General features: G+C 44.5%; 1 protein-coding gene across 1 annotated transcript in view; it reads left to right on the top strand.

Moving 5' to 3' along the window:
- CNPY1 (canopy FGF signaling regulator 1) overlaps positions 1-26,170 on the top strand; it is a 68,344-nt gene extending 42,174 nt beyond the window's left edge. The window contains exons 3-5 of the mRNA XM_004430767.3: positions 18,174-18,377; positions 20,104-20,200; positions 24,259-26,170. Coding sequence (XP_004430824.2) covers positions 18,174-18,377; positions 20,104-20,200; positions 24,259-24,296 — 339 coding nt within the window. The 3' untranslated portion in view covers positions 24,297-26,170. The remainder of the gene's footprint in view (positions 1-18,173; positions 18,378-20,103; positions 20,201-24,258) is intronic.
- The last annotated feature ends 356 nt before the right edge of the window (positions 26,171-26,526 follow it).

Below are 26,526 nucleotides of genomic sequence, written 5' to 3'. Positions count from 1 at the left end.
AATAGTAAAATCATGCTATATATATTCCTCTGAAGAATGTGGAAATGTTGAATAAATTTAAATGTTAAGGTTAAATGCTTTCCTCCTGCTATAGACTCAATTGTGCCCCTCTACCCCCAATTCATATGTTGAAGCCCTAACCCCTGTTACTGAGCAAGGGCTCACCACCCGATGAACATAAAGAGGCAATTATTACAGCATCAGCCTTGGGAAAAGAAAAGTAGCTTTATTTGTGAGATTGATCTGCAGGGAGACAGGAGACATGTGCACTCAGATCCGTCTCCCTGATCCAGGGCTTGGGGCACAGTTTATGGGGTGAAGGGCAGGGGGATCTGAAGTGTGGAGATGGATGATTGGAGGAGAGGAGAAGTGAGGTAACTGATGATCTGCACAAGCGTGGTCAAGCTTCATGGCTCTTCACAGGACACCTGTTCACAAATGGCGGTGTTAGCATGACCTGAGGGTGGAGCTTTCAGCCCTTTGACGTCAAAAAGGTGACTTATCAGGCATTTGTGCAGGCCCAGTTGATGGGTTGGTGGTCTCAGACAGCCTGAACTGGACAAGGGGGTCTCAGTTCTGAAAAAAACACTCTTAGTTACTCTGTTGATAAGACGGGGTTCAGTTGAACTGGTCCTGGAGGGCCCGCGGTTACACCCCCATGTGCCTGTACTGGAAATGGAGCCTTCAGGAAAGGGATTCGGGCTAAATGAGGGCATAAGCGTGGGGCCTTAATCTGATAGGACTGGTGTCCTTCTCAGAAGAGAAGGAGACTCCAGAGCTTGCTCTGTCCCCGTGTGAGGTCACAGTGAGAAGGCGGTTGTCTGCAAACCAGGAAGAGAGTCCTCCCCAGGAACAGGCCAGCACCTTGATCTCAGGCTTCCAGCCTCCAGAACCACGAGAAATATCGATCTGTGGTGTTTTGTTATGGCAGCCCGAGCAGACTGAGACACTGCACTTAATGAAAATGCATCATGGACCCCTCCAGGTCAACGGACAGGATCCAACACATGTTTTCAAGTGGCTGTGCCCTGGTGCATTAGACCCTTCTGTAGATGGACATGCCACTCCACAGCAGCAAGCCTCCTTGATCATATGTCCTCATGTACCGTGAATTTGATTTCTACAGGACAGGTTCCCTGAAGGGCAGGGATCGAAGGGTAGGTACACTTCCACTTAACTCCGTGTCACCACGTTACTTTCCCCGAAGGCTGCTGCATTTTCTATCCCTACCAGCCACGTAGGAGAGCTTTCTTGCATTTTTGCCAGCTTTGCTGGCATTGCTGTTTAATTTTTGGTAATCTGATCAATGAAGAATGGCTGACCAGTCTTAATTCCCCTTTCTTTGGCTCCTGGTGAAGCTAAGCACTTTTCAGAAGCGCACTGTTCATTTAGATTTCCTGTGTTTTGGTTGCTTCTTTGTATTCTTTAGCCATCTTTCTTTGGGTTGTTTGCTTTTTATATTATTATTATTTTGCAAGTCAGTGTGCAGGAACAGGAGCCCTGTCTGACGGACGCACACGTGTGCTCCTCGTTCAGATTGTCCTTGGCCCCTGTGGTCACATGGACGACTCTTTTCACGATGGCTTTGGGTGTGTCGTCTTGTTTAAGGAGGGCTCCCCACCGTTTGTCATACTAACAGTTTTCCGAATTTTCTTCCGCTAGTCTGTGCTTTTATGTGCAAACATTGGATCTGTATGAACGTGGTGTTTGGTCGTGGTGGGAGGTATGGTCCAGAGTTCTTTCTTTCCAGGTGACAGCAGGTCACGTGCGCCAGCCCCATTTACTGAAGAACCATTCTCCTCTTCCCCGTTGAGTTGGAGCGACACTTTGTCAGCTTTTTACGAAGACATGCTTGTCAGAAACTGAAATACAGACATTCCCTCACACGTTCTGAACATCGAAAGTAGCTTTCGTACAGCAGTTGTGAAATTCTACATTTTATTCTGGTTATTTGTATCCCGTCGCACATATCTATCCTGAATTACACCTTTCATTTTGCACCCCAGTTCCCTACACCACATGGCGTCATATTGTGCTCCTGTATGTTCTCAGTTTGTGTGAAATGAAAGAATAAAAGAGTAGATGTTTGCTTGACAGATGTGTCATTTCTTCTCTACTGGTTCTGTGAGGTGTTTGGGGACTATTTCCACTATTTTGTGAAGACCCTAGGAAAGTGATAGAATGTCCAGAGAGAAAGAGCACCAGTCCCCTGTTAACCTCCTGGGCATTTAATCTGATGATGCTAGAAGTGACTGTGGTATCAAGTTTTCGATGAGTAAGCCCAGCACGATAGAAACGGAGTCTGTGAGATCGGAGGTGGGCGTGGGAAGTGTGGCTTGTGGTCTGGTCAGTCCCGTTTACCTGAGAGCAGCTCCACGCACAGCCAGCCCTTGGTCCAGAAGGTGGTCCTGTGATAGGTCCCTGCGTCCCCAGCACCAGCTTCTCCCCTCAGCTCCCACCCACGCTCGGCTGTTACTGGTGCTGACCAGGATGAAGCTGAAAATTGGTAACAGTATATATAACGTGGGCAGAGGCACAATCTTCCAATTAATCAAATATTCTGGTTAACAGAGAAAACTGACATTCAGGCATGTAGAAAGATTAAATGCCATACGATCCTCAGGGAGAAAAAATGAAACAGATGGTTCAATACTCTTAAGCAGATAAAAATAATAATTATCAGAGGGCACAAAGTGATGGGAGAGAATTCAAGATTTTAGTAGCTCAGCACAGAATTAGGGTTCGTTAACCAACGTGCTAATGGCCGTCCTGGCTTCTCCCTAACTGACCTCGATCTTCCCCTGACCCCGATGAAGATGGAAACCTCTGCTTTTGCCACTGTGTGCCGGGGGAGAATGGATCTGCTCCCCGCAGTGCAGTGTGGCCTCGGAGTGCTGGGGTGCTGCATCTACACCTCCAGTCCTGGGCGACCAGGCCGTGACCTCCATTCGTTGGTTCTTCGTTTCTAAAACCGGGCTTGTGTGTCTCCTAGGGCTGCCTTAACAATGTACCACACACCAGGGCCCTGAGCAGAAACGTGTTCTCTCACAGTTCAGGAGGCCAGAGATCAAAACCAAGGTGTTGGCGGGGTGGTTCTTTCTCAGGGACTCAGAAGACGAATCCCTTTCCAGTGTCTCAAAGCTCCTGGTGGTGGCCGCCAATCCTTGGCTTGGGGATGTGTCCCCCAATCTCTGCCTCCATGGTCACATGGCCTGCTCCTGCCTGGTGTCTGTGTCTCTTCTCAAGTTCTTACAAGGGACCAGTCATATTGGGTTAGCACCGATCTGAATTAAACATGACCTCATCTTAGCTGGTTACACCTGCAGAGACCCTCACTCACAGGGACTGGGGGTTTGGACCTGTGCGTATCTTTTTGGAGGACACAACTTGACCCACAACAGGCTTTAGAGTTGACGACTGTGTGGCCTTCGGGCTCTGTCTTTCTGATCCCACAAGGCTTCGTGGCTTTCTCTTCTCACCTCCCCTTCCCGTTGGGTGTTCTCTGGGAGAGGCGGTTCTGCGGGGTGGGGCAGCATGCCCTTTGCAGCCCAAGCTCTCCCTGTTCGAAGGCTGCACACCACCCCACCCCCCGCCAGCATGGTGGCTGGCAGCACGCTCTCTCCCTCCAGATCAATAAAGATGTGAGGGGGAACAAACCCTAACCTGACCTCTGTGGCCCCTCCTGAAACACCACCCCCTCCGCCCACCCCTGACCTCATCTGGGTATGCGGCCAGTTGCCATTTAGCCTTTGTCCCTCATCTTTGAGTTCATTTCCAGTGCACAAGACTGTTCTCATCCAGGCTGGTTCAGACCACTTGGCGGGAATAATTTCACAAGCCTGGCATTAGATGCCGCACAAAAGTCTAAATACATGAGGCACCTAGCCTTGGATTTTGTAATTCTGTCACACTCAAAACAAGCTGTCAAAACTGTCTGGCATGACTTATCCGTAATAAATCCCTAGTCCTGTTAATTGCTCCTTATTCCACTGAGTCGGAATTGTTTGAATCCACAAATCGGGTGAAGAATGGAGGGATAATGGGGATGCCGTTAGAGGATTGCCACCGTTCTTCCCCCAGGACAAAGGGAGCGAGGCCTGACTTTGGGCACCACGCAGCCCTCGTGGAGAGAGCTGAGTATAATGTGCTGCAGCTTTGAGTCTGGCGGGTTTTGAATGGTTCTTTTTATGGAACCTTTGGAGGGAAAATGACGCATTGATTGTCTTGGAGAAAGATCACCGAGAGGGGATACTGAGTTCCATGACACTAATTGTTCTAGAAACAGTGGCCTTGGAGGTGCCTCCTTGGTGCTACAGGGGACCGGTGTGCTGTCTGGGTCGGGCGGAGGGTGCAGGGCAGCCACACATGCAGATGGCTCCCAGGAGGACGGCAGAGATACTTGGGCATACTCTTCAAAGACAGGGAAGGGGTCAGTCCTGCTGGCCCTGGACACTCAGAGAAGGGCCATAGCATCAGATAGACCTGGTTTATCTTCTGGGCTTCAGCAGACAGACAGACCAGTTTTGTGACCTTGGACGAGAGACCTGCCTGGGGCAGGACTGGAGCAGGGATGGGGAGCCCTCGCAGAGCCTCGAGCTGGCATCGTCCTCATGCGCCATGTAAGCCCTGCAGATGGAACGGAGGGGGTTTCCGTGAGAGAGGCCCCGGGCAGAAGGCCAGGAGCACGGCCAAGAGGAAATTGAGTGCACAGGCATTTATCAGGTGTCCGCCACGGAACCGGCCATGTGGTGCCGTGGGGACACACAGGCCTCGGGCGTCTGTCACATCCAGGGCTCCCCTAAGTTGCTGGGTGAGTTTCTCGAGGCCTTGGTTTCCTGGCCTACAACACAAGATAACAATGCCCACCTCACCAGGAGGTGGGGGGCTGGACTAAGTCGTGTATTTGCAGATCCCCTCCTGGGGCCCGGCCCGGAGGGGGTCCTCAGTGAATGCCGCCATGGTCACCGAGTGTGCCAGCAGGAGGAAAGGGCAGCGCCTGGGCCAAAGCAACTTTACTCTCCATTTGGGGCAGTGCACTCACCCTTTGCGTGTGCGTGCACATGTATAGACACGTGCGTGTGTGCATGCATGTGTGTGCATGTGTACACATTCAAGTGTGTGTTAAAGACATTTAGAAGAACTGTTGTCACATCCTCCAGGAGAGAAGCGCTGTTGGCCTTCAGAGAAGGAAGGGCGACGCTGGCGGGGGCAGGAGCGTGGTGGTGGGTCCACGCCATGTGGGGGGTGGGCAGGGGGCCAGGCTGGCGTCGGAGGATGGAACAGCAGGTGTGAGACCACTGGGCAAAAGGGCTTGGCCCACCAGAGCAGGGCTGGTCAAGTGTCTTCTGGGAAGAGCCCGACAGTCGACATTTTAGGCTCTGCAGACCGTGTCACCCCTACTCCACTCTGCCGCCGTGGCTGCAAAACAGCCGTGGAGAGTATGTGGGTGGACGGGTGTGGCTGTGTCCCAGAGGCTTCACCATGGACGCTGAAATGTGGATTTCATTTTATTTTTATGTATCACAAAATATTCTTTTTCTTTTGATTTTTTCAGCCTTTTTGTGTGTGTGTGTGAGGAAGATCAGCCCTGAGCTAACGTCTGCCAATCCTCCTCTTTCTGCTGAGGAAGACTGGCCCTGGGCTAACGTCCGTGCCCATCTTCCTCCACTTTACGTGGGATGCCGCCACAGCATGGCCTGACAAGCGGTGTGTCGGGATCAGAATCGGCGAACCCCGGGCCCCCGCAGCGGAGCGCGTGCACTTAACTGCTTGTACCACTGGGCTGGCCCCTTTCAGCCATTTATAGACGTAAAAACCAGTCTTAGCTCACGAGCTGTACATAAATGGGTGGCGGCGGCCTGGGGGACTCCAAGTGAGGGCTCCTCCCAAGGCCGAGGTGCTCCCTGTGAGATTTCAGGTGGGGCCAGACCCCAAGTTCTGGGAGGACAGGAACCACCTTAATTGTGTTCGCTGCTGTCGCCTCATGTCTAGCACAATACCCAGCACACAGTAGGTGCTCAATAAACAGTGGTCAAGTGATTGAAGTTCACCCTTTGTGTTTGTGACTTGTGCTAGGCTCTCTCTACTGTAGATATTTCTTTGTCCACCATTCTTGGGTCTCCTGTATGTGAAGGAACCTTGCGTTGCCTGTTAGAATGGCCCGCTTGTTCTGGTTTCCATCAGGCCCCAGCACAGAGCTCAGCAAATGGACTTGAGTGAATGCACATGGGCTCTGCAATCGTAGAGCGCAGCCAGCAATGTCCCTGGAAGGCTCACTCCACCCACAGCCAAGGATCCTAGGACCTGGAAGGACACTGGACCAAGATTTCTTCTCTCCTGAAGCTGTAGGGGGCGTATTTCTTACCCCCAATTCAGAAATGTGACTCTCTTCCAAGGTCTGGATATTCACCAGCAGAAAGATAATATTTATCCAAATGCACAGAGAATCAGGAAGGAAGAGATTTAATATTGTCTCTTGGGATTATTAATTTTTAAATAGTGAAAAAATAATTCAGTTCAAATGAAGCAAAATGATCTCACATCTGTCTACCTTAAAAAACATGAGCAGGGGCCAAAGTGATAACAAGCAGTGCGAGGACTGAAGAGAAGCCAGCGGTCCCTGCCAGAGCGGCTGCGGAGTGCCTCTGCACCATGTGTGGTGCCTCTGGCCGACGCGATAAATCCGAAGTATTGGTCCTTCCACAGTCTGCTTTTAACTCGGAACGACGAGGAGAAACCACGAGCCATGGTTTCAGAGGAATCCCAACACGTGGCAGGCTTGTGGTAGCCATTCTTCCTTGTGGAAACCACAGAAGAAATTTAGTCATTTGGTTTGTGGTTTGTCTTCATAGGTGTCCCTCGGTTAGCCTGAGACGGTTCCACGCCTCGACCAGAAATACCAGCATATGAGACAAACGCAGGGACGTGTTTGTCTTAGGTACCCCACATTTAGGAACATGTCCTGAGAAAATAATCCAACAGGAGAAAACATGCTGCATGTACAAAAATGCTCAGAGTGGAGTTATTTATAATTTATAACTCTAAATGTCCCAAAGTTAAGGAGCTGTGAGATGGGCTATACATTCTCCTGGCACACTCTGCCGCCATCGAACATGAACGTGGAGACTGCGTGATACCAGGAAAGGGTCAGCGATCCAGGGCTGTGTGTGGATGGAGGGTGTACATTTGGAGTTGCATGTGGATGGAGGCTGGGAAGCGACGGAGTCTGGTTGTCAGGATGCTAAGACCGTGAGTAGATTTTCCCCTCGTGTTTGAGACCCGTTGCTTGAGTAAAAACAGCACTTGATAAGGGGCTGGCCTGGTTGCGTAGCAGTTAAGTTCGAGCGCTGTACTTTGGCGGCCCAGGGTTCGCAGGTTTGGATCCCAGGTGCGGACCTATGCACTGCTCATCAAGCCATGCTGGGGCAGCGTCCCATATAAAGTAGAGGAAGATGGGCACGGATGTTAGCCCAGGGCTAATCTTCCTCAGCAAAAAGAGGAGGATTGGCAACAGATGTTAGCTCAGGGCTAATCTTCCTCAAAAACAAACAAAAAAAACAGCACTTTATGGAACGCTTAGCTTGTGAGCATGTTGATTTATGAGGACTCATGGTCACTTGTGGCCCTAAATGAGGAAAACTAAACAAAACCAAAGCATTTTCTTTCATAAGCACTAGGTTGACTTGTTAGTAGTCTCTCTTTCTCTGCTGCAGATGTAGTTTGGGTTTGGTCTCCCTCGGTCTTTACATTTTGCACCCACTCTTTCGAGGCTGGAAGAGACAGCGTAGAACTGGACTCCAGCAATCATTAGGAACACAAAGACCCAGGTGACCCTTCTCTGGCCCCTGAGTGGTCTCCTTGAACACTTCAAGTGTTTACGAGTCACCTGCCTCCTTTGCAGGCGAAGCTGTAACATGTCTGGTCACCACCCCATGACTAACCAGGGCAAAACTGGGTGTTTCTAGACAAAGAACCTTCTGAGCCAGGAGGAGATGCAGCATCTTAAATGGGAAGTGTTAAAGCCATTTCTCAAGTTGCGTTGGGGGACCAGAATTTGGTGCATCAGAGAAAACACCACCCTTTCTCTCTCCTCATTTCTTGCTGTAGACTGCCCCAGGCCTGCGGGGCTCGGAGCAGAGGGAGTGTGTGGTCACACCGGCTTCCAGCCCAGAAGAGCCCTCCTGGCCTACATTTGTCCCAGCAAAGGCAGATGTCAGACCCACTCCCCTCCTGGTGTGGGCTCTGGAGAACAGGGAAGATCAGAAATGCGTGAGAGGGAAATAATGCCCTGCAGAATGAGCTAAACAATTCTGAGAAAATGTAATATTATTAAAGGTCTTCCTCGTAAGACAGGGGCCAAGGACCTGCTGTGATTCGCTTCAGCGTCCTTCTCTGCTTCTCTGGGAGATCTTTGAGTGTCCATAAAAAAATCCACAGTCTGGAACTGTGTTTTCTAATGAGTGATGTGGTGTCTCACTCAACTCACCCCTCGTCGGGAGAATGGGAGCGTTCAGCTCTCCCATGGTGCTGTCTGTGTGCTGTCTGGGTCTTCGGATGGAGGCCTTTTTCCCAGGTCGTCCCACATTGTGGGTCTAAGGACAAGCCTTTGAGTCAGAATCTCTCTGTACTGAACGGCCCTCGCTCCAGTCTCTGCTGGCACGCTCTTTCCGGAGACAGCACAGAAACAGAAAACAAACAAGTCAGCTCAGGTAGCTCCCCACTCGTCGTCGCCACCATGACCACCATCATCACGATGCAGAGCAGAGCTGCTACACTTCCCCGAGAACGCGGCGCCTGGGGGTCCTGTTAGCACACAGTCTGACGCAGTAGGTCTGCTGGGGCAGGCTTCTGGGATGCCAGTGCTGCTGGTCCCCGTGTCACACTTTGCGTGCTGCGGGTATAAATGCCCCTCCTGGCAGCTCTCAGATTCTGGGAAGATGGGAAGGGGAGAAAGGGACGGCAACAAAGCTTCACAAGAAAACTTCCTGGCACACTGCCGTCAAGGTCACCAATTTGTCTCTCTTGAAGGACGTGGTCTCCCCTCCCCCGAGCCCATCAGTAAGGAGAGTACAAGAATCAGTCTATGCTCCTTAAATCTGCATCACTTTAAAGGCATCTACGGGGCCGGCCCCGTGGCTTAGCGGGCAGCGCGCACTCTGCTGCTGATGGCCCGGGTTCGGAGCCGACACACCGCTTCTCCGGCCATGCTGAGGCCGCGTCCCACATACAGCAAGTAGAAGGATGTGCAGCTATGACAGACAACTATCTACTGGGGCTTATGGGGAAAAAAAATAAATAAATAAAATTACTTTAAAAAAAAATAAATAAAGGCACCTACAATCTAAAACGTTGAGTGTCCGTCAGAGGGAAAGTAATAATCACACTTTACATTTACCCGCCATGTCAGACTCTGGGAGGATTTTCCTGTGGGTTATTTGACGTGACCAGACACACAAGAAGAGGTGTTCTTTTTGTCCCAGTCTCACAGGTGAAGACTCTGGAAGAAGCGGCAGGCCGGTGGCTGGCCTGGTCCACACAGGCTGTGGGTGCCGCAGGCCTGGGATGCAGGTGTCCGGGAGGCCTGCGCGGTGCTCTCCCTGCTCAGCATGGTGCCCTGAGAAGTGGAGGAGATGGGATTGATACCGGCTGAAGACAAGGTTGACGTAAGGGAAGCCATATTGTAGAAAAGAAAAACTCTATTGTAACTTTGAATGACCTCTGACAAACTAACCCAGCTGGATATGCACCCTCCAGGAGATCTAACTGCCCTGTAAATTTTACGACCCCTGCTTGTGCATGTACCTTCCAGCTGTGATAAGATGATAACTGCTTTTTTGAGTTCCTTAGGAATGTGATGACCCCCGAACAGAGAGTCTATGCTGATAGCCATCATCAGTGAAAACTGAAAGATCTGGTGTGGCGCTCCCAGTCTGTAACACCAGAGGGTCAGCATTCCTAACCCCTCCCCTATAACCCACTGGCCTATATAACTGCTATAAGATTTCATGCCCCCTTAAGATGGTTCTTTTGCACATGAGTCGGCCATCTTCCCTCTTGCTAGCAAGCTGTAATAAAAAAGTCCTTTTTCTCCCACCACCTTGCCTCTTGACTATTGGCATGTCTTGCTGTGAGCAGAAGGCCCCACGTTGGGCGGTGACAGGATCATCACACACGCACCAGCACCACCTGTGTGCTCCTCGTGGTGTTCGGAGTCTGTGGGTCGCCCTGCCAGTGTCTCCTTGTGATGTTCGGGCTCTCTCTGTCCAAAGAGGTGATTACAAAGACTCACCTCTTTGTAAATATTCCGTTTGATGGGCTTGGGTTGTAGGGGGCAAGGGTTCAGGCTGGGGACTTCCTGGTCTGTGACTGTGTTAGTAGTTTGGCTGTCATGACAATGTACCACAGACAGTGTGAGGCTTAAACTACAGAAACTTAGGGTCTCACAGATCTGGAGGCTGGAAATCCGAGATCAAGGTGTTGGCAGTGTTGCTTCTTCTGAGGCCCCTCCCCTCGACTTGTAAATGGCCGTCTTCTCCCTGTGTCCTCACGTGATCGTCCCTCCGTGTGTGTGTGTGTGTGTGTGTGTGTGTGTGTGTGTGTGTGTGTCCTCATCTCTTCTTATAAGGACACCAGTCAGATTGGATCAAGACCCACCCATATGACCTCATTTTACTTTAATTACCTCTTTAAAGGCCCTATCACCAAATAAGGTCACATTCTGAAGTACTGGGGGGGTAGGGCATCAATGTGTGAATTTTGGGGGACACAATTCAGCCCATAAGAGTGGCCCTACCTGGTCATTGGTGGAGACTTTCAATGCGGCAGCTGGGGCTGAAGTTTCTAGGGAATGGAATGTCCGAGGACTGGCAGACAGTCTCTCAGCTGGGTCCCACCCTGGCTCTGCACCCGACGCTCCTCCCTGTGGCTCAGTCTCCTCACCCGACAGGTCAGGGATTGACTGTAGGCTCTTCAAGTCTCCGCTTCGTGTCTGTGTTGCTGAGTCCTCGTGTCCAGGAGCAGGGAGAACGTGGAGAGACAGGGCCTTGTGTATAATGGTCCCCGGGGGAAGACTCCGGGGCCTGGCCGATGGCCTCTGACCACGACAGTGTGTTACCCCACACTGGGGTATGCCAGTCAACACCCGGCTCCTCACCTGGGGAACGGGGTTGAAAACGCTGGCCTACCCCACTCAAAACTATTGTTTTGGGATAGAAAAATGTAAGATTTATCAAAACACTGATTTGGAGCCCATCTTCCAGAGAGCTTCTTCTGTAGCTCAGGTGGTTGGGCGCTCCTCCTTTGAAGTTGCTCTCGGGGCGTGTGCACAGCATCTTCGAATCTTCCTCCCCAGGGAACGGGTTCTCTGCAGTAAGCATGCCTTCCCTCAGTGACCGGGCAGTAGACAGTCCTCAGCCTCCTGCACGTGGCGCCAGCCCTCTTATCCCCAAGTGAGAAAGAAAGAGTCCTGGACAGCGTGTGTGCTGTGCTCTAATCTGTGTAAAAAGAGGAGGAGAGACGCTCACAAACACACACAGGCACACGCACACATGTGTATGTACATGGACATACGTAACGTGCACATAAGCACACAAACTGGAGACACACACGTGTGTGCACACGTGCGGGCACATGCACACATGCTTGTGTGTGCACACACTCATGGACACGCACGTGCACACACTGACACACATGGGCACACGGACACACACATACATTCACACACTCTTAGAGATGTGCACTTGGAATTTCTCTGGGGGACGAGTCTGGGGTCTGGAGCCTGGTGGTCTAGGGTAGGCAGCAGCCTTATTTTTTATTCTACCCTTTTGTTCCTTTTTGAATTTTTTAAAAAAATCAAATGAATATGTTATTTTCTATTATAAAATGTGTGTAAAGAAAGACAGCGCTCTCTTTCTGGCCTGTGGGCACTGGGAAACACAGACCATCCTTGAGAAGAGGCTCTGCCCGCCGCGGGAGCGCTCGCTTCACCCTGACAGGAGCTTGTCTCTTTTCCTGGTGTTATTAGGAGTTGACACAAACCTGCCTGGAAAGGCTGCACCTGGAGGAAATCATGTGTTGTCCCCACTTCCCCGGCTGACTGCCCGGGCAGTGTGGTCCCAGGGTCCATCCCACCCGGCCCTGGCAGTCCCAGGGAAAGGCGTCCTGTTGAGTGAGTGGGGACCCCTCTCACAGGCGTGGCTGATGTCCTGCTCCACTCTCCAGTGTGTCTTCACACTTGGCCCTGGGGTCTGGGAGGTGGGCGGCCTTGCCTTCGAATCACCCAGGGCTGTTCTGAGGACATAAAAGAGTCCTGGAGCTTAGGGTGACCAGGACGAGGGCATGGAGGCGGGCCATGAAGTGTGCGCCTCTCCAGAGGGGTGGCCCAGCCCTCCTGAGGCTGGCCTTCCTGAGCAGACCCTGAGGGGCTGAGCATTCAGGACAGCCCTCAGCCCCTCTGCTTTTAGCTGCCGTGGGCCTCAGCCAGGAGCCATGGGAAGTGTTCTTGTTTGCTTGTGAGCCATGAGGCCAGCTGGCCCCTTCTGATAATCCGCACTCGTGTGTGTGAGTTGGGCGTGTGTGTGCATGTGTGTGTGAGTTGGGCGTGTGTGTGCATGTGTGTGTGAGTGAGTGCATGCGTGTGAGAGTGTGCACATGTGTGCACACACACGTGAGTGTGTGTACACGCCTGTGCCTGTGTGTGTGTTTCCACATCTGTGGAGATGGAATACCCACAGTTTCTTAACTTATCATCCAATTCATCCGTCCCTTTTCCTCTGAGACTTCTAACATTTTCTAAGGAAATCTCACCATTTGCCCACAAGTATGCTGATGACAGCGTTGGGAAGTCCAACAACAGATTCCAGAAAGGTGACTTTTCACCTTTTCTATTTGGGGAAAGTTTTTGCAGAGGTAACCACTCATCTACCATTATGTTTTCAATAACAAAATGGTGAAAGACATTCAGATTTTTGGGGGAGCAGAAAATCGTGAAATAAGGACACAGATATTGTATTTATGTGATCTTTAGTTCACCTGGTAGACGGGGAGTCATATCATCATCAGTTAATATTTATTGGACCTCTACCGGGCACATGACCTTTTTAAAGCATTTTATTTTAATTTTTATTCAGAATCACAGAAGAGTCCCTTCTAGACAGTCTGAATTAGGGAGCTGTGCTTGTCTGACAAGGAGATGGAGTTCGATAAATATTTGTTGAATGAATGAACAGATTCACATCAGACTCTGTTCACGTTGCAGTCTGGTTGCTTCTGCCCTTTCAAGCACTCTCACTTTTTCTATTACTTTTTTTTTTTTTAATCCACACATTCCTTCAGGGGTGTGCCAGCGGAGGGCAAAGCTCAGAAACACAGTGTGCAAGGGGCACGAAGTCCTTGCTTGGAGTGATTTTTAACAAAAGTTGAAAAATTGTAACATTGTTCATGTGGATAGTTGCATTTCTTTTCATTGTACCTAAAATGTTTGAAAATTAAAGTTTTTTTTGAAGATTAACAGAATACTTTTTAAAATGGCAAACCAAATGACAGTGCCAATTTTGTATTTAAAAATGAAAGTAAAGTGTGTTTCTTTAACTTTAGGAAAAAGTCAAATTGAGTTAGATGACCTCCATTTGGAGTTCATTAATGGCGATTCATTATGCAATTTTTTTCTTATTCTGTTTTGTCACTGTGAAGTTGAAAATAGGCTCCAGAATAAAAAATGTGATAGAAACTTTAATAGTTTTAAATTCTGGGAAAATTTCTCCCCCAAAGCACATTGTCCTTATTTTATTATTTCTATTTTTCTCACAACCTGAGCATTTACTTTGTTATTGACATAATTGTCCATGAATAAGAACAAGAAACACTTGCAAAATATTTTATTTTAAATGATAAGAATGACTTTTTTCCATTATTCAAATTAAAGGAGGCAAAATTTTGATGTTATTTTCATAAATTTACTGTGTCATTTGTGGTAAATTGTGCTGAAATCTTTGTATTTTTGTCCCCAAAGTTTTATTGATTTCACAGATTTACCTATTTTAACATCGAATTTATGGTAACTGGGAAAACTAATATTAATTCTGTTATATATTGGCTGGCTTTGTCTCTCTAAACCAAGGTTTCCTAAAGTCTTATTGATCAAGTCTTGTTGAAATTCATTTTTTCTGATATACAGAAAATTTATCAACGTTTATTATTCCTCATCAAAACAAGTTCCTGTAGATTTCTAATTATATTGTCTAATAAAACTAAACAATCAATGCTATTTGCATATTATATGAAGAAGTGTCATACAACAAACTCATAGCAGTCAATTAACATAAAAGCTAATTATATATCTCATCAACTTACAAGAGTTTCTGAATTCATGCTTCCCCTGTTGTAGCCTAGAGCAAAGGAGGTTTGAATTTTCACTTCTAAATATTGACTTTTAACTAATATCAGAAGTGATTTCAGTATTTTTATGGATGAAAAGTTAATGATTAAACTAGATGCAATATTTGCTACAATGCAATTAAAATTTCTACATTAGCTAAACCTCTAGAAAGAAAATCTTTGCAACAATGTGACAATATCAGTCACTAGGTAGGTTAAGTACTGGTTTCACATCTGAAGGACACTCCAAAATAACGATAAACATAAGTGAGATTTATCTGAGATTGCCAGACTGTTAGGAAAAAGATAGACCACAGCAACAGTTTCCACGTCCAATTGTACACTGTAACATAATTGTATTCCTGCCTGATTGTGATAGCTATCAAGCAAGAAATTTGCTACAAGATTAACAGAGACACAGTAATGAAGGAACATGGGAAGCACCCTGTAATTGACTGTTATTAAAGTGTTGTCAGAGTGGTCTGGAATAAATCCCTAACTCCACTTCTCCAGAGAAACCAAAGCCAAAACTTGCAACTACTTTTTTCCATTTTGAAGTTGGGACATGAGTCACTCCTCCCACCCGAGTTTCATTGCTCACATAACAAGCACATGGTCAGAAGAAGCCTAAAGGAAAAAAAACCAGACACTACATACACTAAGTATGATTTGGAATTGTAGGTAGGTTTCAGAATGGGAAGTTAGGATTTACTTTGATCAAGGTGTTCCAAGATAGCAGTGAAATTATAACAGATCCTTTTTATATTTATAACTTATACGAAATAAGTCCATGTGTAAAAGTAATGGCTGATAAGAAACTGTGTGCCCATGAGTCGGATTTCTCCCGATACAATGATGGCGGCCTTTTCCATTCATATTTTAATGAGGTTGGTATCTCCGAGACAGTGCTTCCAGGGCGGACTCAACGCTCCCCTCAGATGACAATAGGAGTTGCTTTATTGACAAGTACTATTCAATCTCTTCATAGTATAGAAAGAAAGGCTCGGTTTTATTCCACTTGTCCCAATACTTATTGCACTCATAATCAAAACACTTTGAGGAGAGAAAAAGGCTCAATTATTCTATGAACAGTCTTTAAATTTACTCAAAGTAGTTCAGCTAAGTGGAATCATTTTAAACTCTAATCATGTGCGTTTTGATAAATGTATAAAGGGCTGCAATGCATAAGCATCTCTTTCTTAAATATTTTCTTGCAAAATCAGATGCTTTGATTGGGACTTTTAAGATCTTTTTTTTTTTTTTTAATCTTCTGTAAAACAAATTCTACCAGTTTCGTGTTGGGTCTTTTTCCTTTTCTGCTTTTAGTGAAGACTGTAATGCAGCATTTCCTGAGCTGTCAGAAACATTTTCTACTATTAAAGAATGTTTACTCAAAAGAGCCAGCTAATTACATCAAAAAGCCAATCATCCTTCACAGATTTACAAAATTCATGTGTTGATTCCTTGACATGACATATTTCTGTTAAAATAAGGACAATGCTAACATATTCAAATATGCAAAATTACACTTTCAAAATAAGAAAAACAACCCTGTTTGGTGGAAATTTTTAACGTGGGGGTGTTTTTAAAAAGCGCCAACCCAGAAAATAAATAAAACGGCTCTCAACAGTCAGCTGGGGAAGGCCTTTCACACATTAACATTGTGATTTTGCTGAAAACTTACATGCTCAGTAATTTTTGTACACAGCTCAGAACGTTGGGTCAATTGTCAAAGGCAGTTTTGAGAGCGACCTAACTCCATGTGAGACACTGGGATGTACCAGGCTGGTGTCAGTGTGCACAAAGCGTCTTCCGGCCTCAGACCCTTCCCCCCTCCCCACCCCAAGTGTTTACTTTTGCGATTGGGCACAGAGGGGGACAGGGAAGGGGAGAGAGACAGGATTCTCGATTACTTAGATTTTTTACATGAGTCTACTTTTCACTTGGCAGTGAGATGCTGCTTTGTTGACGTCCAGAAAATACTATGGTAGATTTAATATGTATCAGATAAGCAAATAAACTTAAAGCTCAGGCATGGCAGGGAAAAACACAATCATTTTGTTAATAATCTGCCCTTGATTAATTGTAACTTAAGAATTTACCTTTGTGTTTTACAACTTTTTGGTCCCAGTACGTATTTAATCCTCAGTTTCTGTAAGTTAATAAAACAGATTTTCAGTTTTGTTTGTGAAGCTATTTTTTGTTTTTGCTTTTTACTGCTTCCAATGCTTGAAAGGCATAAATAAAATACAACTTGCGTTTGGAATGTGTACTTTAAGCCACTCACTTTAGAGTCTTTTGATTGTAGGCATTTTTTAAAATTAAAACATTCCTCAGTTTTAAAAAATTTGATATTTTAGTAAATTAATAAATGTTGTGATATATATTCCGGTTTAATAAACGATTTAACTGCATAAACGATTTAACTGCAAAGTGGAATGCACGGGCCTCGAAAGCAGGTCAAAACCGTCAAGCGGGGGACCAGGAGGGATGCGGCCGCTGCACGTGGCGGGGTAAGGCAGAGTTCCTTAGTGGTGTGTTTCTTTCGCTCTTTCCTCTTCCAGTGTTTCTTTAAACATATTTTTTTACAAAGTTGATTCCTTACTGAAACTAGGGGATGACGGCGGTGATGCTGGAGTGGTTTGTACTGGAAGCTGGATTTAAAAACACAGAGCGCACCGCACACCACCGCTGTGTCCTGTGAACCCTGCAGCCGGCCGCCCTGGTTTGGGGCCAGATGGCGGTGAGGCGCCGGGATCCTTTGTGCGCCCGGAGCGCGCATGTGAATGCAGCGCCGTCGTTGGCACCGGAAGGGTTCACACTGCGTCTGAAAGGGGACAATGGAGGCTGGATATATCAACATCGCAGAAATCGAGTTCATTTGTGATTCAGCCCCTTTCACCATGGTTGTCATGCAAACTTCCTACTTTGATCAGCAGAGGGTGGAGAGGGAAAAAGCCAGCAGAGGCCCGGGCCCAGCGCGTCCGCGGTGCCCTTGGCGGGTCCCCGCCCCCTTCCGGAAGGAGCCGCGGGGACGCAGCATCCTGCACCTTGACCTGTCTAGACAGTCCCCAAGTTTTTGTCTCCGTTACCAAGGGCGAGGGGTGCTCTTTGACCCCCGCGCGGGGCGGAGGTGGTGGCCAAAGGGTCCTCTGAATCCTCGCTGGATTCCGGAGGGAGAGGGGCGCACGGAGACGGGCACCAGCTGTTCCAAAAGACAGCGCAGCCCCGCCGGGACAGGGGCAGCTCCGTCAGCCTGTCTTCCTCTCTGCCCCACGTCCACCGCACCCAGGGGCGTTCGGCAGCTGTAGCGGAGAGGACCCACAGCGGAGAGGAGCCGCTGAGGAGGGCCAGACTTCGGGCTTTGCCTAACTTCTGAACTGAAGGAGAGTTCTGCAACGAGACAGGCGCGGGCTCGCTCTGGCTCTCTCCTCTCTCTCCCGGTCCTCTCTCTCTCCTCTCTCTCCCTTTCTCTGGCAAGTAGACAAATAATAGCCATGTTCTGCGCTTAATGCCTCATTCTGCATGTTCAATGACTTTTTAATATTATTGTCTGTATAAGTATACTTTCTAGTTTGAATATGTTTTTTTCTGTCCACTTTCAAACATATGCACTTTTTAAAAACCAGAATTTAAGATAACCTCTTAACTTATGTAAATAATTGTATACGTTTTATGTTAGGAAGTGAATACACGTTGGCTTTAGTGGGGGTGGTGTCTGTCTCCATATGCATTCACTGCAAGGTCTTTTAACTGATATTAACATTAAGGCCAGTTTCCTCCGCGTGCTGTTCTAACAGATCCCCTTAGCCCAGTCGGAGGCGTTCCTGACAGACCTCTTGGATAAAGTGTGCGAGCGAATGAATGACTACAGGCTTGAAGAAGACCCTGTGACTAAGGAGAAGACTTTCAAGAGATTTGCTCCAAGGAAGGGAGACAAAATATACAAAGAATTTAAAAAATTCTATTTTTATTCTGATGCTTACAGACCTTTGAAATTCGCGGTAAGCTCTTTTCGCAGACGAATCCTATGCTCCCTGAACGTGTCTTTTTCGCTATTTGTTCCCGTTGTTGTTGAGTTTCATGACATTGGACATTAAAATGTTAGCTCTTTGCTCTGTTGTCCTTCTGCTTTTTCAGTGTTGACCCTGCGTTTAGTAACTTGCCTTTTGAGACACCTAAGGGGCTGTGGTATTTCTCTCAGTGGAGACAGTGAAGTGATATTTTCCGGAAAGTGTGTTACAAACCCCAGTGACTTTAAGACACAGTTTGCACGGTGCTCTGCTCCTGTGGGGACGTGGGGAGGAGTCTCCGCCATCCTCGGCCAAGGCAGGTCTCTCACAGTCCCCACGTGAGAAATCAGGGCTGAGGTTCCTAGGCTAAAATCCAAATGAAAATGAAGGTCGTTTTCAAATATTCATAGCCCAATAATGAAGGGAGAGTGATGCTCTTCATCTTTTTTCCCCCCTAAGGCTTCACAGGAGAATTTTTTTCCTGAGTTAATTCAAGTATTTTAGCAAAAACTAAGTTAAACAAAGGCTTAAGTATGGTAGTTGGCTTAATGCCAGATTTCCTCCCAGTATAATGTTTATTTTAGATGAATGCTGGCCTCTGGCTTGCAAGAATGTGCCTGGCAAAACGTATTGCAATGTATTTCACTTTACTTAACACTGTAGAATCAGACAAAGTGATGGGAAAGCCTGTTTAAAAAATGTATTAAGTTCATGTATTGGCCAAAATGTCAGGCATGCTGAAACCCTGAAATAAGGGCTTTAGCTGGCTTTCAAAGATTTCATTTTAATTAAAAAGTAAAGGCAATAATTCAGGGTTAAAAGTACTGTGGAGTACGAATTGCAATGAGTAAGTGTGCTTGTATTTCACAGCTTTTAAATAAACACATTAGAGTGGAATTTAAATATTTTTAAATATCATTTAAGATTTTTAGAGTCTTGCTTAATGAACTCAGAAAATGATTTACAAGTCTCTAGAGAATGCCCTTCAGTAGCTTCGCAATTCCTAAAAGTGTAACCTTGTGATTCTCTAACGCAGACACATACTCCAGTTAGAATTTAAGATTTTCAAATGCAAAGGGCTGTTTTAGCTGCCTCTTCTCTGAAAAGTCAGATTTTGGGGGAGAAGCAAGGTGATTTATGGATGGATCTCTAAATGGTATGAAAAGAAACTTCTCTAAGTAGCTGTCAAGCGTGTTATCCACAGTGAAATTGAAGATGCATTTGTTTTGATTGCTGGGAAAGCTTAATTGTTTTCACACTTCAGACCCTGTTTTAAAACCACAAAATGGATTATTATGTTAAATCTGAAAGAAACTGGTTTAACCACTTCAAGGAACTGTGTTCTTTAAAGTGTTCTGAAAAAGCAAAAACCAAAACTAAGACTTTTCAGCTCCTTAAATAGACCCATTTCTTCCTATTCCTAGAATTGCAGTTTAAGGAAGAGAAACAAATACAAAGAACCATTTTCCTTCCCCACCCTCGTCTTTCAACACTGCTAATCAGTTAGTTAAGTCCCAGGAAAATGATGCAATTAACATTCTGGGAAGAGGGTTAATCCAATGCAATGATGTCCTTAAACCAAAAGGGCTAATAAAAACGGACCGTGTTGGTAATGTGATTTTATGTTTTTAGCTAACAAAATGTTGACAAGTCCTTCCTAACAAGATGCCCTGTGCGTGCACATCTATCCACATATGTTATTATTCTGTTTCCACAGTGCGAAACCATAATAGAGGAGTATGAAGATGAAATATTCTCACTTATCGCCCAGGAGGCACACTCCCTCGCTGACGAGCTGTGCAGTGAAAAATCAGGTACTGTGTCTGATGTAACATGGGCCTCGGCCTCGCTCACCCCTCTCTCTCACTCAGCGTTGCAGCAGCTTTTTTCCAAACCAAGCCTGCCGTCTCCCTGCAACCAGCCGTTCTCCACTGGATCCGAAACGGCACCATGTGAGAGAACACAAATACACAAAACCACAGAACGAGGGGGCTTTCCTCTTTGCGCTTCCTTTCTGCTGCACTTTAATTGAATTCAAAAATACTTGCTTTCCAATTGTTAAGGAGCACATGCTCGGTCAGAATTGGATAGATACAAAGCACTTACTCTTTTCAAACTTTTAGAGATTGGGTTCTCCATCCTGGCCCAGGACAGGAGAAGCTCCTTATGACTTGCCTAGTTACTACACCAACAGAAGGTGGGATCTTTATTTAGTAAGAAATTTTAAAAGTTTTTTTGTTTGTTGGGGAGGGGTACTGGATATGTTTTTTTCAAGTTCCTTTCCCAGAATATTTACTTCTCAAAAATTTTTTTCTGGCAGAGAGTGGAAAATAATACTTGACTCATATTCTTAAACATATACCTACACACACACTCAGAAGCTAGAAAGAATTTCCAGAACTCGATTTCCTATATACAAAGTGGATATGTTACCACCATTGACCCTCCCATCTGTTTGGTTGAACATGCACCATCCAGTCGTGTATCATTTTGATACATGGTTAATGCATTTCCAGGAATGTAGCGCGAACTGCACATTCCTTTCAGATATCTTTGAAAAAAATGAACGCTATATATGAAGAATGATTTCGAGCTGGGGGAGTAATTGCAGTTCTGCGACTGTCAAAGCCTGAGACAATACATCATTTGTCAGTTGTTTGTAATAAAGTATAATACACCTGCATCCACAGTATCAAATTTAGTGCCAAAGTCCTTAAAATAATAATCCTGGACATTCGTAGATAAATATTTATGTCATCAAAAGTTATTAAGCAAGAAAATTCTAAGTCCCCATTAACAGAACCGAGTTTTCTTATTCTGAGTAGAGACTGGGGTTATTTTCTATTTAAAACCCAGTTTGGTTGGGATTTTGAAGAAGAGTACACTGAAATGACACAGTCAGGATTATTCAGGAGTTTGAGAGCTTTTTCCATTGATTTTGGATACTGTTGTAATCTGTGAAAGTCACATAAAAAGTGTGTAGCCGCAGTTTCCCAAAGAAAGTATTTTTGAAGTTTTTAAAACAATTCGCAGATGTATGTATGCATTAAGATATAAGCAAAAATGTGATGAATGATATCGGAAATATTTGTTTCCTATTTTTTCCTCATAAAGGGTTTGGACTGGTCATAATTATGTATGGCAAATGCAAATAATTTGCTCTGTGAACACATGTTCAAATATTGCAGAAGGACTTGAGAAGTTTCACCAACTCTTTATGGCAGTATTGCCCCAAATACTAAGATTCTGGGGAAAGACTGTTCCCAAGGGCAGCAATTTGACTTAATTTAAGTAATATCAACTATCTCTTTTCATTTCTTCTACATATTTATAATTGGAAATAAAAATTCCCATTAACCTCAAGAAAATACAAGCATAAAGCATAAACCTAAGGTATGTACAATGTGACTAGTATAAAATAAAACATGATTAGATAATTAATTCTTAGTAGCATTTGATTTTTAAAAACTGCTGAAGGAGTTACACTATACACATCAATATGAGTGCCTTAGAGCTGTGGAGAATGCGAGGTGACCGCTCCCAAGAACCAGCAGCCACGTGCTGCAGCACTGTGAGGTGGACCGAGCTTTTTCAGGTTACGTTTCTCTATGAAACATGTTTGTGGATGTCCTAAACCATTCATAAATTTAAAACTGAAAATAGGTTAATCCTAAAAAGAGATTAGACTTCCGCCCGCCTTCAACCCCCCTCCTGTTGAAGGAAGTTTAATACCACATAACAAGTAGAGAGTTTTTTCAAACTTAAAAATTATTACCAGAAAAAGCTAAAGCAACACATCAATGAGAAAAATTCTGATTAATGCCTGCAGCGACAGAGAAGTGATGTGTTTTAACATATTGAGATGGTTTCAGATAACCCTGTGCAAGGTGAGACTCTCGCATGGTAGAAAACCTCCTGATGCCCTCACACGTCATCTGAAGGACGAGTGTAGTCAGTTTCCTACGCTAGCATGACACTCAGACTCTGTTTTGTCAAAGTGACACTTTATCTTGTTCTGTTGGACAACAACTTTGCTATGATTAGTCTCCACAATTTAAATGATGTTTTAAAGATATAACTCTGTGTGTGTGTATGTGTGTGTTTGTGTATTGGACGTTGTGGAACTACATTAATGAATAACTCTTTCCCCAGTGTATACGATGTGCAAGATGCTGTACTGAGGGCTGTTAAAATGTCCACAGATTGCTTTTAGGGAGATAAATAATTTTTTTAAAAATAGATATTTCTAGAACTAGAGGTTTGATTGGAAGGTTAGTCCCTCTCTATACTTTATATATATTTTATATATATGCATAGATATGTATATTATATATATGAATTTTGCTTTTTTCTCTTTAATGTAGATCATTTCACTTTATTTTTAATAACTACATGACAGGGGATGAGGCACATTCACAGATTTTCTTAAATTTCAGCTTTACTGAGGTATAATCGACATGAAATTGTGAGGGATTTACAGTGTACATTGCGGTGATTTGATATGTGTCTCCATTGTGAAACAATCCCTCATCTGGTCAATTAACACGTGTATGACTCTTTAAGTCTAAGGTTCACCCTCTACACACAAATAAATAAATAGAGAATAATGGAGGAAACATATCTTGTTAATTTAACATCCTAATGTTAAATTTAGGATGATTGTGTTAGAATTTAAAAATAACACGTCAGTGAGGTTCCCGTAAACATTGTGCCTCATCTTTTCGATGAGTGAAAACAGTCTCAGGGAAAGGCTACAGGACTGCAGTTGGATCTGTGGGTGCACTACAGTCTTGCTCACTGGATAGAATCAAAGTTTTCAAGCACTCCCTGTTCTTGGGGTGTGAGACAGAGTAATAGGGGTGGGGGGTTATTCCTATGTAATCTCGTTTTTTCCTAGGCGAAAAATAAAAGTGAGTTCATTAGATTTTCCTGGTGGAATATTTTGTGGCACATAACCCAGGCTTGTCTGGATTGTCATTTTAATGTCTTGAAGTCAAAATGGTGTTTGAAAATCTTAATAAGAAATACGGCATGATTAACAGTATAGCTATCTTCCACTCAAGGAGGAGGACATATCACCCTGGATTATGAGTAAATGGATACTCTTAGGTTTGTGGAGGTGTTCGTTAGATAGAGTGTGTGAGGGTATAAATATAAATACATAAATAGATTCTGCATACAAATCACTTCTGCTTTGATAGCAAATCTTAACATTTACAAACATCAGACTGATGAATTTGTCTGAACATGATCATTCTGAATGCAACCTATGGAATGAGTATCTAGAAATGTTTACTCTACATTTAAAGTAAAAGCATTTTCTACCTTTTTGTATAGACTTCCCAACACTACTAGGGGTGTTAAATTCTAATATGCAAAACAATTGCTTTCAAAGGCTAGCATGTTTCCTATTTTAAATAAATTGTGTAGCTAAAATAATCTATAGCCTTTCCAAGGAGAGTTGGCATAATTGCTTGCAGTTGGAAAAGTAGTATGTCTGAGAGCATCTCGTTGCTTCTCTGCTCCTTGGATTAAATGCCAAGTGTACTGGGCCCATATGGAAAGTATTCCTTAAATACTTCCAAGGCCATGGGCGAAATGGTACAGTCCCTGAGCTTTGTTTTAAAATACTCCAGGAAAAATTCCTGGAGGATAGGAGAAGAATAGCAGAGTGTTGCCCAGTGTTGAGGCCAGGTTTGGGTTCAGAGGGGTAAATTATAACCTTCTTTCTGCTTTTGTGCATCTCTGAAAATTTCCATAATAAAAAAGTTTTTGAAATGTGCTTCCACAAGAACGTGCCTTTTGCAGAAAGACAGTGGCTTGTGGGCTGGTATTAAATGTGATAGTGATGCTCTCCCCCTTTTTTTTCCAGATCTGTGTGAAACTTCTACTGCTCACGCTGAGCTCTAGGAGTGAGGGTGCCCTGGTTAGAGGGGAGTGGAGTCCCAGCTCGAGGTGGTCGTCTGCAGCTGTGTCTTCATGTCTCCTCCTGGGAAGAAATCTTACATCTCTTACTTATACCACGTTATCTCATGTGTGAGGTTGTATGAAAATCTGTTGGGCATCATGACAAACCCGATTCCCTCTCCAGGTGAAGCTGCAGAGTGCGTAAAACAAATTACCTTTGAGGATTTTGATACAAATAGGCTTGGCAGTAAAGCATTCAATTTGGTAAAAGGAAAAAAGTGAAGACACTTCATAAATGAAATAAGGATTTAATAATGTATACTGTGTATTTTATGCACATATACAAGTATAGTGTTCTGTTTGATAAGAACTTGATTTGACTTCTTAAATTTTGATTGGTCATGAAATTAAGAAAATATATTGCCACAAATTCCAGATTATGTCTTCTGAGTTTGTATGGCTATTGGTGAAAGAAACGAACTCACTTTATATCAGGAATGAAATTTAAATTTCTAGAAACCTTAAGTTTAAAAACTTTTTAATCTCTAAAATTTAATTGAATGTGTAAAAAATAATGAATACTTTGCTAGTGAACAATAACTATATTGACCTTTCTTACACATATATTTTGAATTCAAGTGATTTAGAACGTTGATTTATTATTACATCATGTATTCTTAAAAGATGACACCAATGACCATGTTTTGTTTGGCTGCAAGCTCTCCTGTTGTGTTTTTGTTTTTGAAAGACTTTCATCTGGCATTTGGTGTGTAGATTTTACTACTGACTAACCCATCCTTCTTCTGTGCAGGTGTTTTTGTAGGTGTAGAGTTGGAAGGAGAGGTTGGACCTTATGGGAAGTTACCTTTTGACCACAACTCAATCCCGGAGTGTAGGAAAAAGAGCTCTCGGACAGCTCTTTGTCTCTGTTAAATTTCGTTTGATGGAATCTGACTTTAATTATTTAAAATGTCAGGGCATATTCTACACTTGTTTTAAAAAAGAAATTCTCATTGTTGTCAGTGAGAATTTATGGGGTAGGATGATATAAATTTTGCTGCTAAAGAGCAGAAACTATTTGCCATATGTTACATTATTGCCTAGAAAGCACACTATTTAAACCACTCAACTGACTCTTCAGGAGGAAACAATTCTTAAATTTAGGAAAATTTACCAAAATTAAGAGAAAGAGGTTTCCATTTTCCTCCTGCCCACCCCAACTCTTATTAAAAGTCATATTTTTATGTTAATGTCACTTATTTATTTGGGAAAACTAAGAAGGTGTGTGATTTTTTGGTATGTCTGTAGCTTGTTAAGTAGTATAGATCCTACATATTATAACCCAATGAACCTTCACTGCAGCTGGTATAAAGTGGGAATAGGAATTAAGAATAATTAGCACCATTTTTCAGTAGTGTAGTAAATTTATTTAAAACAGAGTCCCTATGTCTTTATGTAAACTTATCTATTTAAGATTAATTTAGCATTTCAAATAGTATAAACATCTTCCTAACTTAGGCTTTCTTGGTAAATGCACTAAGCAGGAACATTATTTCTTCACGGGAACATGGTGGAGACGCCAGCACGAAGTTTCCACTAAAACTGTGGCATTTGTCATTGTTAGAGGTGTTGCACCAGGCCTTTTCATACTCTCCTTGATCGTCCTTACAAATTCTCAAATATAGACAATACTAATGCCGATCATAGAATTGAAGAGAATTTAGGTTCCTGTTTACAGCCTACGTCGACATGGAGAGATGTGCCTTCTTTCCACTGATGGGTGTTTTTCATGGATGTTGGTGCTTTTGCTCTGACTGGAGAGAACCATGCATCTAGCCTCTGACGGCGAATATCTATTAAAGTTTTGCTAACTATGACTTTTTAGTTTTTTCTCATTTCCTAGTAAAACTAGTCTTGTCTCTTACAAGTTTTGATATCTCATGACTTACATATTTTTTCATTCCAGAAATTTTTTCCTGATCAAACTTGTTAAATTCAGGTAAATATTGTAGCCTACTGAGTGACTGATTGGAACCACAGTGGAGGCGCAGGCGCACACACTGCGTTCTTATGGCCGCAGTGACTCTGCAGGTTCCCTCTGGGTCGCGGTTAGGCTGCGTCGCTTTTGCTGATGAACAATAATGAGAGAGAGTAGCTGCTGTTTTAGCATCCCTCCCAGCCAAATTCCTGCCTTTTTAATGACATTTATTGACCCCAAACTAAACAAAACCCA

This window comes from Ceratotherium simum, chromosome 1 (assembly GCF_057802395.1).
Source record: "Ceratotherium simum simum isolate JZ-2026a chromosome 1, ASM5780239v1, whole genome shotgun sequence".
NCBI lineage: Eukaryota > Metazoa > Chordata > Mammalia > Perissodactyla > Rhinocerotidae > Ceratotherium > Ceratotherium simum.
Note: the sequence above shows the minus strand (reverse complement) of the source record. Positions and strands in the feature narration are given on the sequence as shown.